General features: G+C 42.7%; 3 protein-coding genes across 3 annotated transcripts; 2 read left to right on the forward strand and 1 right to left on the reverse strand.

Moving 5' to 3' along the window:
• The first annotated feature begins 2,146 nt into the window (after window positions 1–2,146).
• Window positions 2,147–3,644, forward strand: LOC148934465 (metacaspase-1-like). Its single transcript, XM_089062397.1, has 2 exons — window positions 2,147–3,191; window positions 3,481–3,644. Exons 1-2 carry the CDS (start codon window positions 2,629–2,631, stop codon window positions 3,638–3,640), a joined length of 723 nt encoding a protein of 240 aa, XP_088918523.1. The 5' UTR covers window positions 2,147–2,628; the 3' UTR covers window positions 3,641–3,644.
• A 7,134-nt stretch (window positions 3,645–10,778) lies between these two features.
• LOC148934466 (metacaspase-1-like) lies at window positions 10,779–13,134 on the forward strand. Its single transcript, XM_089067540.1, has 4 exons — window positions 10,779–11,919; window positions 12,306–12,411; window positions 12,642–12,836; window positions 12,915–13,134. The coding sequence occupies exons 1-4, from the start codon at window positions 11,348–11,350 to the stop codon at window positions 12,969–12,971; spliced, it is 930 nt and encodes a 309-aa protein (XP_088923666.1). The 5' UTR covers window positions 10,779–11,347; the 3' UTR covers window positions 12,972–13,134.
• Window positions 13,135–15,388: 2,254 nt separating this feature from the next.
• Window positions 15,389–16,081, reverse strand: LOC148934467 (glutathione S-transferase T3-like). Its single transcript, XM_089062309.1, has one exon. The coding sequence runs from the start codon at window positions 16,079–16,081 to the stop codon at window positions 15,389–15,391; it is 693 nt and encodes a 230-aa protein (XP_088918435.1).
• Between the last annotated feature and the right edge of the window lie 275 nt (window positions 16,082–16,356).

Raw genomic sequence — 16,356 nt, forward strand, 5'->3', positions numbered from 1 at the left:
TTTGAGTATGAGGTAGGCCTCACTAATGCGATGCCACATTCGGTCAACATACTGGTCAGCCCGACATAGGGATCCTCTACTACACCGATCCATGCCTTCGCAAGCGCGGCATTTTCCCACACGGTCCAGATCGTCCTCATCTCCGGCTCATCCTCACCCTCCTCCTCCTCTGCCCCCGTGTGCGAGGAAGAGCTCGGGACTTTGCCCTTGCCCCTACCCCCGCCCCTGGCCTTGCCCTTGCCATTGCTCCTGCCCCTTGCAGCAGGCTTCGCCTCATCGGGAGTCTCACGGATCGGCGATAGCCCCAACTCTGCTCCCAGCTCCTCAAAAGAGAAAGTCTCGATGCCGGCGTACTGAGTCTCCGGAACAGTACTAGGGGAATCATCGGCCAACAAATCTATATATGGGCAGTAGACAGATTCCCTAGGCGTCCTCGGGCTCCTGTGCTGCATCGACCCACCCACCACCATATTTGGCGGCGTACCGCCCATCCCCATTGCCCCGGGCATCATCCCACCCACCCCCGCCATATTTGGCGGCATACCGCCCATCCCCGCTGCCCCGGGCATCATCCCACTCAACTGACTCATCCAAGTGTACATATTGTAGAACATTTGGGGAATCATCTCCGCCATTTGGGGCTTCATCCCTGCCATCTGGGGATTCATCCCCGCCATTTGGGGATTCATCCCCGCAAAGTTTTCCTCCGATCCGGTGGGAATCGTGGGTGTGTTTCTCCGCTCGTGGTGGGGGAGTTCCTATTGTACTCCATTGTAGTAGAAATGAAATTTGTAGATTTAGAGAGAGAAACTTGTCAACACAAGTGGTGTGAATGAAATGAAGTTCAACGAGCCCTATTTATAGAGTTTTTTTTTTTTTTTTTTTAAATTTAAAACTCGGACGTCCGACCGTCGCCACAGTGGCAGACGTCCAGTCGGCCGTGGGGGTGACGGGCGAGGCCGTGGGACGGGCATGGGCGCCCTTCCCCTTCACTACGGCGAACGTCCGGTCGGACGTCGGCGACGTCCTACCGCGACATCCGCCATGGGAGACGCTCTTACAATATTTAAATGCAATCTTTTATATTTATGTTTTTGTTTTAGTTATATATTAATATGGTTTTGTAAATAATAATATTAAACAAAAACGTAAATCGTACTCCATTCGTCCTAAGGTTGATGACTTCTTTAAGCAGCACGAGATTTTATATAATTTTATTTTTTATATTAAATGGAGAGAATAAAATAAAAGAGAGAATAAAGTAAAGGTAAAGTGAGACATCATGGTTGGGAAAAATCAAAAAATAAAGTGAGACATCTTCGGTTGGATGGGGGAGTATAAGATGACATGATATTTAGAATTGGTAAGTATTTTAAGTAAAAAAATAATACATATGGATGAAAATCTAATATGGTATAAAAACTTTTAATTATCATACAAGTAGAAGAAAAATAAAAAATTTGTTGCATTTCAGTCCAGTATGCGATGCATCTAAACCAAATTTTTATTTGTAAATCTAACTAAATGTTACAATAGTTATAAATATTTAAATGAACAGGTATTTAATGGAGTAATGTAAGTATGATACAAGATCATAAAAGGAAAAGATAAATGGCGGTGCTGCGTTTCATTTGCAATAAGTTGCGTTTTAGCCACAGCACCAAATGCGGTGATTTTCAGCCCAGTAGAGGATCTCGTCCGGGCTTGGATCCCCTGCTGTGGAAGAATCACAACAGGCGAGGTTGTTCCTCACATTTCAATTTTTTAAAATGTTTGTTTTTTTTATTAAGTGTTACTGCCTCCGTCCACGAATAGAAGTCCCGTTTTTTCATTTTGGTCGTCCATGAATAGGAGTCCCGGTTCATAATTACCATAAATGGTAAGGAGACCCCACATTCCACTCACATATCGTTTAAAACTAATATATACAAGTGAGACCCGTATTCCACTAACTTTCTTTAATCCACTTTTCTTAACATTTCTTAAAACCCGTGCCGGATAGAAATGGGACTCCTATTCATAGACGGAGGGAGTATATTTTATATTTAAAAAATGATGTTGTGAGGAACAACATCCACTGATGTGATTCCTCCACAGCAGGGGTTTCAAGCCCAATATCTACACATACATACCTCAATCAAAAATCCCCAAAACCACCATCCATGGAAGAAGCCCTCACCTGCAAAAGATGCAAGCAAACATCCTCCCCCCCTCCCTCCGCCCACCGCATCCGCTGCCTCGGCTGCCAAACTCTCCACTCCCGACCATCCCGGAGCAGCTGGTGGAAGAGAGTGAGGTCGACACGCGGGATAGAAGCAGCAGGGAACCAGAGAGAACCCTAGCACACTCTGCTGATTTCGCCAAACACTAAGGCAGAGACCTTTTGTATTTATTTTAGTTGCGTTATTTTTATTTTGCTGACATTTAGTCTTTTTGGGATTTATTATTGTTATTTTAATTATTTTGATTATGTATTTCATTTCACTCTTTACGGAATAAAATATTTTATTTACGCAATCTTTTCTCTCTTTCACAACTCAAACCCTAACCCTAGTTCTTATGGTTGTTGATCGTCGGGCAAGGGTTCCCGCGAGGAATTGATCAGAGTCAATTAAGGCTTCAGTATCTATGGCGTTTATCCGCAGCCTCCGCCGCAACTTCTCCTTCTCCACCACGCCGCCGCCAAACACCCCTTTCGCCTCCCTCCACAGCGAGCCCCCGCCAGGGAGGCGGGCGCTCGTCTGCGGAGTGAGCTACAAGAATCAGAGGAATGAGCTCAGGAGCACCGCGCTCGACGTGCGGAAGATGAGCGCGCTGCTCCTCGAGAACTTCCGCTTCCCGCAGGAATCCGTGCTCGTCCTCGGGGAGGAGGACGGGCATCCTCCTCCGACGAGGAAGAACATCGAGGCCGGACTCCGGTGGCTGGTGAGGGGGATCCGGCCCGGGGACTCCCTCGTGTTTTACTTCTCCGGCCACGGGGATTACTGGCCGGAGAAGGTCGACGGGGATGAGATCGACGAATTTGACGAGACGATCTTGCCCGTCGATTTCAAGAAAAAGGGGATGATCTTCGATAACTTCATCAACCGCACCATCGTTAGGCCGCTCGTGCCAGGTGTCACGCTTCACGCCATCATCGAGTCTTGCCACAGTGGAACTATTCTCGACTTACCCCACGTTTGCAACGCCGGGTACGGCTTTTAAGAAATTATTTAACTTTATAGATAATAGTCAACAATTTTAATTGATTAGTAAGGACAAATTTGTTTTGTCGTGACATGATCGACATAGCTCGAGCATCAGTCAAACGAATCTTGTTATATAACGACCGAGAATTGACTGTATACTCGGAAACTATCATATTATTGAGTACTATTGAATTTTTTTTCAAAATTCACATTTGAATCTAAGTTGAAATTGTGGCTATATTTTGTATAACTATTTGATTTGTTTGTGAGATCTCAAATGTTTAATAATTAGGGGAGAATGGGAAGATAATAGTCCACCTTCTGGAGCTTATAAAGGAACAAATGGAGGAAAGGCCATTTGTTTTAGTGCTTGTGAAGATGATCAACGCGCTACAACTACAAGAGTTTGTGCTTTTCCATCTATTCAATATTCTTTATTCGTCACGGTTTAAAGTCTTACTTTGATTTTATTTGAGTTTCAAGAAATATAAATTAAAGTTATTGGAAAAAGAAAAGGTGGAGTGTAGGTACAAATTTCATACTATATTAGTTTTATAATAAAATATAAGTGTAACAATTCGTCGGTAAATTCCGATTTTTTTGTAGTGAATAAACTATCAATTATTGTTGCAGCGTTTCTCATCAGACTGGGAAATGACTGGTGCCATGACCAGCATATTCATAAATGCAATCAAAGAATCACAAGAGAGAAATGAGAAGATAAGTTACGAGGGTATCATGGAGGCTATGCATAATAACCTCAAGTTAGTCGGTATACCGGGCATTTTTCCCGCGATACGCTGGATATTCCCCCGGAGTTTCTTGCAGGTACTTGCTAGTATCATTAGTGAAAATCTTGGATTGTTTTCCACAATTCTCCTGTGGTTTTTTGTAATTAATTTTCAGGTTCCATTGTTGTCATCTACTGAAGAATTTGATACCAGCTCAGAGTTCAATATGTGATAATCAACAATTAGAATAAAATATCGCATTTTATTTGATAATATTCATAGTAATAAACATTCATATAAAGCTAATGTATGGACACATACATTGCCATGGAATATTTAAAAAATTTTAGTAGTTTTCATGTCAAAAGATTTCATATTTTCATTTATAAATCTCACCTTCCCTAGAGATGTCGTATTGTGATACTCTTATATGAATCACAAAGATTTTAGTTGTTCTTTGTTTTTGTTTTTTTGCCAAATGTCAATTACATGAAAAGAGTTATTTTGGCACAAGAGAATCAGCATTTGACAAAATCAATTGTCATGATTTAAATAATGGAGTACATTTAAAAGGACGTAAAATGAAGCTCACTCATAGGTCTCAAGATAAGTTAAGTTCAACCAACGAGTTATGATTTCAACTTATTTGAAGCATAACTTTTAGAATAGTTGTGAGCGAGTTATGATTTAAGATTAACCAGCAACTGGAAGGATTAACCAGCAAATAAGCCAGTCATAGGCCAGCCACTCTCTCTTCCTACCACGTCAGCAGCACTAAAAATCCACCTGCCACATCAAATTTAGGTCAGTCATAGGCCAGCCGCAATAAAAATAATTCAAAATATACTACATTTACGGAATTAAAATTACGATTAAATTACGGAATTAAATTTATGACACATATACGGGAAAATTCATTAATTGCATTAAAAAAAGGTACATAGATTAAAAACAAATTACATAATAAAAAAAAAAAAAAAACTATCGGCGTGCAGTCCTCCGTGCCCACAACTCCTCGATTATATTCTTTTGGAGTTGAATATGAGCTTCCACTTGGCGCATATCGGCAAATTCCTTGAGGCGACCAACTTCATCGAGAGGTACCCCACGTCGTACGCTAGGGGTGGCCGTTCCGTGGCTTGGACCGGCTTCATCGTCATTGGCCCAACTAGTCAGTTGTACGCCTTCGTCTTCGACGATCATGTTGTGCAGGATAATGCAGGCGTACATTATTTGGGAAACACATCTGACATCCCACAAACGCGTTGGATCCTTAATTGCCGCCCATCGAGACTGGAGCACACCAAATGCGCGCTCCACGTCCTTGCGCGCCGACTCCTGTCGTTCCGCAAAGTAGGCCTTCCTTTCATCACTTGTGTGCCTGATCGTCTTCACAAAGACAGGCCACCTAGGGTATATCCCATCCGCCAAGTAGTAGCCCATATCATGCCGGTTGCCGTTGGCCACAAATGAGACGGCTGGACCGACGCCCTGGCACTTCTCGTTGAAGAGAGGAGACGAGTTCAGGACGTTGAGGTCGTTGTTTGACCCGGCTACCCCAAAATACGCATGTCAGATCCACAGCCGGTAATCAGCTACGGCCTCGAGGATCATCGTGGGATTCTTTGACTTATAGCCGGTCGTGTAGGCCCCCTTCCAGGCAGTCGGACAGTTCTTCCACTCCCAATGCATACAATCTATGCTGCCTAACATCCCGGGGAACCCATGCTTCTCCCCGTGCATCTGCATCAAATTATGACAATCTTGGGGAGTATGGCTTCGAAGGTACTCCTCACCGAAAATGTTTATCACGCCCTCACAGAAATCAGACAATCCAGAGTAGTCGTCTCACCGATGTGGATGTACTCATCCCACATGTCTGCCGCGCCTCCGTAGGCCAACTGCCCGATTGCCGCCGTGCACTTTTGAATAGGGGTGTGGCTGGGTCTTCCAACCGCATCGTGCCTGAAGCAGAAACACAGATATCGACGCTCCAAAGCGTCAACGGTACGCATAAACAACTCCGTGCGCATTCTAAAACGCCGCCGGAACATGTTTGCGGGAAACCGCGGGTTCTCTGAAAAGTAGTCGTCATACAGCCGCTGATGTGCAGCTACGTGATCCCGATCGATCACTGCTCGCCGGTGGACAACCCGTGGAGGGCGAGGTATCGCCTGCTGTTCCACCCTACGCATGTACCGCTCCATCGCGGTTCATGTAGGCCTCCATAGCCTCGTTCATCCTCCGTTCGTACTCCTCAGCATCTCCACCACTACCACCACTGCGTTACTCATCGCTCGATGATGCTCTTGTACAGAAAGTTAGAGAGAGAGAAAACTCGTTAAAACAAGTGGTGCAAATGAAAATGAAACTAAAATCGCGTTTATATAGGTTTAAAAAAAATTCGAAAATACGGCGCTGGCCGATCGGCACGCCACAATGGCGGCCAGCGCATCGGCCAGCGCCACGCGATCGGCTAGCCTGCTCCAATGGTTCGGCTAGCCGACCGGCCAGCCACGTGAATCGGCTAGCCGGTTGGATAGCCGGCATTGGAGATGCTCTTAGAGCATCTTCAATGGCTTTAGGCCAGCCACAGGCTAGCCACTCTCTCTCCCTGCCACGTCATCAGTACTAAAATTTCACCTACCACATCATCATTTTACTCAAATAGGCAAGCCTAAGGCCAGCCACAGGCTAGCAGCAATAATAATAATTCAAAAACAACTACATTTACGGAATTAAACACAAAATACGGAATTAAATTTACAACACATATACGGGAAAAATTCGTTAATTTTATTTAAATAAAAAAAAAGTACATTAACTAAAAATCAAAAAATTACATAATAAAAAAAAATTCGAGCTTCCACACACGAGCCACCTCCCCACTCTACTCCTCAGTAATTTATTAAAAAAAACTCATAAAAAAATACATTAAAAATGCAATAAAAAATGCATAAAAAACATATATTAAAAAATGCAATAAATAAAAAAATACATTAAAAAAAATACAATAAATAAAAAAAATACATTAAAAAAATTGCAATCGGCTAGCCGAAATTGATCCTACAATGGCGGCTAGCGGGGGATCGACCAGCGGTCGGCTAGCGCCCGCAAATCGGCTAGCCGAAATGCCGCTGGCCGGTTCCAATGGTTCGGCTAGCCGACCGGCTAGCGACGTGAATCGGCTAGTCGGTGGGCTAGCCGCTATTGGAGATGCTCTTAACCGGCAAGTAAGTATTTTTTTTACTTCGTCCATCCACGAAATAATAACACATTTTGCTATTTCAAGACATATACTCAATCAAAATTAGTCTCGTTATATAATCTCTCCGTCCCATAAAAATATGAGCATTTAAAATGACACAAAAAAATTTTATACAATTAGTAAAGTAAGAGAGAGAAGAAAAAGAGTAATTTAAATAGTGCTAGTGGATAGTGGAACCCACTTTATTATTAGTGTTTAATGAGTTGTAATAGTAGACCATAACGATGTAAGTATAAATTAATAAATGTATATGTGTAATGAGTTGGAGACAATTTTCAAAAATAAAAATATTCATAAAAAATATTTTTATGAGACGGACAAAAGTGGAAAGTGGAACCACATTGTAAATGATGGATAAGATTATTATCTTCTGAAAACTTTCTATATTTAAGCTTTGCCTAATTTTAGGGGATGCTCCAAAATGGTAAAACTAGTTTAATATTTTAAGGATGGATGGATTATTAGATACATTTTCACAAAATTTGCATGCTTTCGGCTATTTTTAAAATTCTGAAACACACAAAATTTGACCTAAGGGCATCCACAATGGGACGCCCTAAGCGACGCCCTATGCACCGCCACGTCAGCATTTTATCCCCCTCCTATTCCACCTGCAGTGGGGCGGACTATAGCACGCCCTAAGCGACGCCCTAGGCATTTTTCTATTATTTGAATATTTAAATACTTCAAAATTTGGAAAACTAAAACTTCATTTCATTAAAATTTACAATACGAAAAAAAAAACTACAATTTCTCAACGGCGGCGGTTGCGGGTCCAAACTTCTTCAATCATGTCGGTCATGAGCTGAGTATGGTCTTGTTGGTTGCGCATTGAGGCATGTCGCTCTAGAACCGCACCGAAGCCAGTCGGTAATCATCGAGTGACCGGCGAGGTCGCCGTGCTGGAGCTAGATCCGGCTTCATCATCCACCCAATTGGTGACATGGCCACGTTCTTGTTCGACTATCATGTTATGCATGATGATGAACGCATACATGACGTCGGCGATGACTTCCTTGTACCAGAAACACGCCGGACCATTCACGATTGTCCACCGCGATTGGAGCACCCCAAAAGCCCGCTCCACATCCTTCCGCGCGGACTCTTGCTTTGCCGCAAACAAGACTCTCCTCTCACCAATTGGGCAGCTGATCGTCTTCAAAAAAACAGGCCACCTAGGGTATATGCCATTGGCCAAGTAGTACCCCATATGATGTGTGCGGCCGTTGGCAGTGAACTGAATGGCCGGACCGCGACCCCTGCACTGATCGGCGAATAGGGTGGACGAGTTGAGGACGTTGATGTCGTTGTTCGACCCGGCTACACCAAAGTAGGCATGCCAGATCCAGAGGCGGTGGTCAGCGACGGCTTCTAGGATCATCGTCGGGTGGCTGCCCTTGTAGCCGCTAGTAAATTGGCCTCTCCAAGCCGTCGGGCAGTTCTTCCACTGCCAGTGCATACAGTCGATGCTCCCTAGCATCCCAGGGAAGCCATGCACCGTCTCGTGCATCCGCATCAGGCTCTGGCAATCATCAGCAGTCGGGCGTCGCAAATATGTGTCGCCAAAAGCCTCCACAACTAACTTATAAAAATTCTTCAGACATTCGCGGCCAGTTATATCCCCGACGTGAAGGTACTCGTCGAACATATCCGCTGTTGTGTCATAGGCCAACTGGCGGATCGCAACCGTGCACTTCTGCAACGGCGTAAGTCTGGGTCTGCCGATCCCGTCTTCCCGATACTGAAAGTACTCATCACGGGCCTCCAACGTGTGCACAATGCGGAGAAAAAGATCTCGGCTAATTCTAAAACGGCGGTGAAAAATATTCGGGCCCCACCTTGGATTCTCGGCAAATTAATCTGCGAACAGACGTTCGTGCGCTACGTCGTGCTCGCGGGGGACAAATGTCTGGCGTCGTATCGGGCGAGGGACCCGCGCCTCCGCCGGCGCCGGCGCCTGCTCCCGCTGCATTTGTGCCAAGCATTCCGCCTTGGCTTCATTAACGGCATCGAACAAGGCTCGAGTTAAGGCCCGTCTGCAGCCATCCGATGTACTCAATTCGTAGTCGTCGGGATTCATTTTTGATTCGATGAGAGAGAATAATTGAAGAGAAATTGAAGAGATGTGAAATTGGAGTGTGTGAAATGGTAGTGAATAGTAGAGTTTAAATAAGAAAATTTTTTAAAAAATTCAAAAAAAAATTGAAACGCGTGCCCATCGTCCGCGTCGTCCACAGTGGCGGACGATGCGACGGACGATGGGTATCCTCCGCGCATCGTCCGCAGACGATCTATCGGGCTCGGACGATGGTTAACCCATCGTCGTCCGCACCATTGCGGATGCCCTAATTTCAAGATTTTTGTCGCGATTAGCCTTAAATTAAATAACGTGCATTTCATCTAACGATAGACAAATCGAAATTCCGAATCATGTGTTTTAAATCTCTAATAAATGGGTAGCAATCTGAAGATAATCTGGCATTTTCTTATAATGGGCATTATCGATACAAATGTCTCTTAATTCTTAACAATTAAAAAGATGTTATTTTTCATCTTTCTTTTATTCATTTGCCACTACGTACCAACGGCAATGCTAATGCAAAAGTCAAAAACTTTTAAAAAGATAATTCTGTCCTACCTATTCAATAGTGTTGACAAAATTTAAAATACTTATAATAATAATGATGGGTTGGAAAGTAAGAAATCAGAAATAGAAGGGAAAGTATAATAGTAAAAGAATAAAAATTAGAGAATGAGAATGGAGAGAAGGTAGGAAGGGGAAAATAGTGATAAGGAACAGAAGAAAATAATTTAGGAAACATAAAAGTGAAAAAAGAAAAACAGTAAATGGAAAAAGTTATTGGGATTTTGACTACAATAAAATATGAATAAAATGAGTTGATGAAATGCTATGTTCACTTATAATAAATTGGTCAGAAAAAAATAAGATATTTCATGGCGGACAAAAGGAGTAAAGGTGAAAATATCTTAAATACGAACAAGAACAAAAACACATATTCGATGTCGAATTAACGGGACGATCATGATTTCTACCCCTATATCATAGTGAATACATCTCTCTGCTCGATAAGTATGGTATCTATTGTAGCTTATCAAGGATCTTCATTTGCACCTCACGTATATATACACAATGACAAATTCAGATGGGTTAGATGATCGACTAAACTCAGTGCCGGCCATGAGGCAGGGAGACTCCCTTTAGAGTTACCACATGCACGGTGCAACAACTCTCTCCACTCCCTTTAGGACTTTGGCTTACTTCCGTTCTTCATTCGTCATCCATTGCCAGCAACAACTGCCAAACCGCATCTACCATCCAACATCAGCGACAACCTTCTTCATTGCATCCGACCTAACAAATTCCACTTTCTAGATTAAGTACAAGGGAATAAGATCTGATCTTGATCCTATTCTATTCCATAAATGAAAAGTTCGACACAATTGGGAATTTTTTTCGAAATCAGATGCGATCACCTACCACCAATCAAAGATTTAACTAAGTTACACACCATCGTCATTCCATTTGAATATCAGTATTCATCTACAAGAACCACAATTCCTCTAACAAAAAAAAAAAGAATTCGATTCCCACAAACATAAATCAAACATTACCAACCCACATCTATACATACATCCCTCAAACACAAAATCCCCAAAACCACCATCCATGGAAGAAGCCCTCACCTGCAAAAGATGCAAGCAAACATCCTCCCTCCCTCCCTCCACCACCGCCTCCGCCTCGACATCTCTGAGAAAAAAAACCGAAGCAAAGTGTTAGGAGTCAACCATCAGCCCGGAGCAGCTGGTGGAAGAGAGTGCGGTCGACACGCGGGATAGAAGCAGCAGGGAACCATAGCCAAGGGCCTGTCACTAAGGCAGAGACCTTTTTATTTATTTTAGTTACGTTATTTTTATTTTGCTGAATTAGTCTTTTTGGGATTTATCATTGTTATTTTAATTATTTTGGATTATGTATTTCATTTCACTCTTTACGGAATAAAATATTTTATTTACGCAATCTTTTCTCTCTTTCACAACTCAAACCCTAACCCTAGTTCTTATCGTTGTTGATCGTCGGGCAAGGGTTCCCGCGAGGAATTGATCAGAGTTAATTAAGGCGTTTGTCTCATTCAGTATCTATGGCGTTTATCCGCAGCCTCCGCCGCAGATTCTCCTTCTCCACCACGCCGCCGCCGCCGCCGCAAAACACCCCTTTCGCCTCCCTCCACAGCGAGCCCCCGCCAGGGAGGCGGGCGCTCGTCTGCGGAGTGAGCTACAAGAATCAGGAGAGCGAGCTCAGGGCCAGCGCGCTCAACGTGCGGAAGATGAGCGCGCTGCTCCTCGAGAACTTCCGCTTCCCGCAGGAATCCGTGCTCGTCCTCGGGGAGGAGGACGGGCATCCTCCTCCGACGAGGAAGAACATCGAGGCCGGACTCCGGTGGCTGGTGAGGGGGATCCGGCCCGGGGACTCCCTCGTGTTTTACTTCTGCGGCCACGGGAGTTACTGGGCGGAGAAGGTCGACGGGGATGAGATCGACGAATTGGACGAGACGATCTTGCCCGTCGATTTCAAGAAAAAGGGGATGATCTTCGATAACTTCATCAACCGCACCATCGTTAGGCCGCTCGTGCCAGGTGTCACGCTTCACGCCATCATCGAGTCTTGCCACAGTGGAACTATTCTCGACTTACCCCACGTTTACAACGCCAGGTATTTAAAAACACGACACGGCTTTTAAGAAATTATTTAACTTTATAGAGAATGCTCAACAATTTTAATTGATTAGTAAGGACAAATTTATTTTGTCGTGACATGATCATAAAGCTCGAGCATCGGTCAAACGAATCTTGTTATATAACGACTGAGAATTGACAGTATACTCGGTAACTATCATTTTATTGACTATTGCATTTTATCAGTCAAACGAATCTTGTTATATAACGACTGAGAATTGACAGTATACTCGGAAACTATCATTTTATTGACTATTGCATTTTTTTTCAAAATTCACATTTGAATCTAAGTCAAAGTTGAGGCTATATTTCGTATAACTATTTGATTTGTTTGTGAGAGCTCATGAAATGTTTAATAATTAGGGGAGAATGGGAAGATAATAGTCCACCTTCTGGAGCTTATAAAGGAACAAAAGGTGGAAAGGCCATTTGTTTAAGTGCTTGTGAAGATGATCAACTCGCTAGAACAGTTTGTGCTTTTCCATCTATTCAATATTATTTATCCGTCACGGTTTAAAGTCTTACTTTGATTTTATATGAGTTTCAAGAAATATAAATTAAAGTTATTGGAAAAAGAAAAGGTGGAGTGTAGGTACAAATTTTATACTATATTAATTTTATAATAAAATATAAGTGTGACAATTCGTCGGTAAATCCTGATTTTTTTCGTAGTGAATAAACTATCAATTATTGTTGCAGCGTTTCTCATCAGACAGGAAAATGTCTGTTAACATGACCAGCACATTCATAAATGCAATAAAAGAATCACAAGAGAGAAATGAGAAGATAAGTTACGAGGGTATCATGGATGCTATGCATAATAACATCACGGAAGCCGGTATATCGGGCATCTTTCCCGCGATACGCTGGATAATCCCCCGGAGTTTCTTTCAGGTACTTGCTAGTATCATTAGTGAAAATATTGGATTGTTTTCCACAATTCTCATGTGGTTTTTTGTAATTAATTTTCAGGATCCATTGTTGTCATCTTCTGAAGAATTTGATATCAGCTCAGAGTTCAATCTGTGATAATCAATTATTAGAATAAAATATCGCATTTTATTTGATATTATTCATAGTAATTAGCATTCATATAAGCTAATGTATGGACACATACATTGCCATGGAATATTTAAAAAATTTTAGTAGTTTTCATGTCAAAAGATTTCATATTTTCATTTATAAATCTCACCTTCCCTAGAGATGTCGTATTGTGATACTCTTATATGAATCACAAAGATTTTAGTTGTTCTTTGTTTTTGTTTTTTTGCCAAATGTCAAATACATGAATCGAGTGTTTTTGGCATAAGAGAATCAGCATTTGACAAAATCAATTGTCATGATTTAATTAATAATTTTTTAAGGGCGTAAAATGAAGCTCACTCACAGGTCCGAAGATAAGTTAAGTTCAACCAACGAGTTATGATTTCAACTTATTTGAAGCATAACTTTTAGAATAGTTGTGAACGAGTTACTCCCTCAGTCCCAGATAATTCGACCCAGTATTCCATTTCGGGTCGTCCCACATAATTTGTCCCACTTCACTTTTACCATTTTTGACAGTGGACCTCATATTCCACTAACTCATTCATACTCACATTTTATTATAAAACTAATACTTTAAAAGTAGGACCCACATCCCACCAACTTTTTCAACTCACTTTCCATTAGATTTCTTAAAACTCGTGTCGGATTAAAGTGTCCCAAATTATCTAGGACGGAGGGAGTATGATTTAAGATTATTTGAAGCATAACTTTTAGAGTAGTTTTTGTCGACTAGGTCAAGCCGACCCAACCCAGCATGGCTAGGGGTGGGTAGGTACGGTATACCTTACCGAAACCACCATACCGTATACCTTACCGTAAATACGGTAAGCGAAAAAGTCATACCTTTACCTTACCAAAGTTTTCGGTATACCGAACTTCGATATACCTTATTTTCGGTATGACGAATTTCCATACCAATACCGTATCTCATTTTCGGTATACCGTACCGAAGTTCGGTATACCTTACTTTTACAGTATACCTGACTTTCAACATCAATTAAAATAAAAAATTAAAGTTTCTAGAATATTATTTATATTTTATAATTTTAAAAATAAATTAAATATAATGTATTCATAATTATATTTATATTTTATGATAGATTTTATAATTTAAAAATATATAAAATATATTTTTATATATAATTGTGTTTATATTTTTGTGGTATATACCTTAGTTTACGGTATATACCTTAATTTACGGTATATACCGAATTTCGGTATGCAGCGGTATACCGCGGTATTTGAAAATTCATACCGTTACCTTACCGGAATCTTTCGGTAAGGTATCATACCGTACCGAAAGTCACGGTATACCGAAAATTCGGTATTTTCGGTATTTTTTCGATACGATAAGGCCGGTATTTCGGTATTTCGGTATTTTTCCCCAGCCCTAAGCATGGCCTAGACCCTGTTGCTTCTCTCCAAACATACACTTGAGTTTCCAGACACTATTGCTTTCCAAACACTATTGCCTCTTTCAACATCAACACTATTTCTAACGATAATCATCATATATATCTCTAGTTTCTATCAATTATTCTCTAATTCTCTCTCTCAATAGTCAATACCCATATCTATCAGGAGAATTCTTCTTTTGTTCTAAGCTGATAATAGCATTTCATTTTTATGATGGACATTAGTTTTATTCCGACTCAGGGAGTGACGCATCACCAATATGCGTCTTTATTATTGAAACGTATGACTATTGTGCGTGTTAACATAGTGACGCACAAGCATTATGCATTTTATAGTGACGCAAAATGGTTGTGCGTCTTTTAGTAATGACGCATGACACTTATGCGTAAAAATACCCCACACTTGGATTTGCCAACGTAAATATATACATGAAGATACCAAAGTAGATTCATTGCAGAACAATCAACAAGTGGAAGGATATTTACCAGCAAGTAAGTATTTTTTTTACTTCGTCCATGCACCAAATAATAACACATTTTGCTATTTCAAGACATATACTCTATCAAAATTAGTCTCGTTATATAATCTCTCCGTCCCATAAAAATATGAGCATTTAAAATGACACAGAAATTAATATACAATTAGTAAAGTAGGAGAGAGAAGAAAAAGAGTAGTTTAAATAGTGTTAGTGGATAGTAGAACCCACTTTATTATTAGAGCATCTCCGATGGCTTTAGGCCAGCCATAGCCTAGCCAAAAATTCCTCCTGCCACATCATCAGGACAAGAAACCACATCTCACTCCTCGTCGTCGCCGTCGCCGCTACCTGGGAACTCCAAATATGGTGCAGCTGAGTCCCCCTCGTCTCCCATGACCCTACGTGCGCGGGCCAAATCGGCCTGCACTCTGAAGGATCTCATAAAGAAACCCCTTCTCCACAGGGTTTTCTGCCGCCCTACATTGATTGACGATTTTTTACATGTTCATCCCCGTTTGTTGACAACGCGCGAGTTCGGCGAGCTTGGCTGTTGACTTGCCAGTAGGGGGGATGTCGACTGGACCTCCTGGCCCTGGGCGACTCCCCTAGAACGGGCCCGTTGCTCCGTCCTTTGACCAACCGGGCGGGTGCGGCGAGTAAACGATGGAGGGGACGGGAACTCCTGAGCATCGTCGAGGAGCTTGTGGAAACCACCGCTACTGGTGTAGTCACCGGCGAGGTTCAACCGCTGCTTCTTCGACCAGCCAGCATCGACACCCACCCGGAACTTCTCAGAATCCATCAGCACCTCATAGCAGTTCCAGAAGGTGAACTCCTTATAAACCTCCTTCAAGGGGAACTGCGCCTCCGCCATCCTCCTGACATCGGCCTCAGTTTGGCCGCTGGTCTTCATGCGGAGGTTGTTGGCGTACAACCCCGCAAATCGGGAGACCGCAGTCCTGATTCGCTCCCACTGCTTCCGGCACTCCTCTCCGTTGTGTGTCTTCCTATGCAGGCAATGTGTCTTGTAGGCTGTTGTAATCTTAGCCAACAAGTTAACGATCCTTTGATTGTTCGACTGGAGAGGATCATCGCAAACAGTCACCCAAGCCTTGGACAGCCCGGTGTTCTCGTCATCCGTCCACTTCCTTCGTATATTGTCGTCATCAACCGGCTGCGACGACTCGCCGACCACCATTTTGCTCCTGCCCCTCTTCTTCTTCGGTGCGCCCCGACCCCGACCCCGACCTACTCTCCCTGTATGAATGGGAGTGTTGTTGTATCGATCGACTTGTTCCAACAACTCCTCTAGGGAGTCATCTCCAGTGAATTGAGTCTCCACTGGGGTCGATGTGTGGGAAGACGCAGTCAAAAAGTCAAGACTGATGCGATAGACATTGTCCCCCCCGGCTGCACCCCCTGCATCCCCGGCTGCCACCCCTGCATCACCGGCATCCCCGGCATCCCTTGCAT

The sequence above is a fragment of the Salvia hispanica genome, chromosome 1, assembly GCF_029641045.1.
Source record: "Salvia hispanica isolate PSC_SH4W2 chromosome 1, Shi_PSC_v1, whole genome shotgun sequence".
NCBI classification, from domain to species: Eukaryota; Viridiplantae; Streptophyta; class Magnoliopsida; order Lamiales; family Lamiaceae; genus Salvia; species Salvia hispanica.

What these genes read in the sequence shown, in the direction of transcription:
- LOC148934465 (XM_089062397.1), top strand. Translation starts at nt 2,629, where the DNA reads ATGGCGTTTATCCGCAGCCTCCGCCGCAACTTCTCCTTCTCCACCACG. An exon ending in CCCCACGTTTGCAACGCCGG is followed by an intron (nt 3,192 to 3,480) that starts GTACGGCTTTTA and finishes TTTAATAATTAG; the next exon opens with GGGAGAATGGGAAGATAATA.
- LOC148934466 (XM_089067540.1), top strand. Translation starts at nt 11,348, where the DNA reads ATGGCGTTTATCCGCAGCCTCCGCCGCAGATTCTCCTTCTCCACCACG. An exon ending in CCCCACGTTTACAACGCCAG is followed by an intron (nt 11,920 to 12,305) that starts GTATTTAAAAAC and finishes TTTAATAATTAG; the next exon opens with GGGAGAATGGGAAGATAATA. An exon ending in TCCCCCGGAGTTTCTTTCAG is followed by an intron (nt 12,837 to 12,914) that starts GTACTTGCTAGT and finishes ATTAATTTTCAG; the next exon opens with GATCCATTGTTGTCATCTTC.
- LOC148934467 (XM_089062309.1), bottom strand. Translation starts at nt 16,081, where the DNA reads ATGGTGGTCGGCGAGTCGTCGCAGCCGGTTGATGACGACAATATACGA.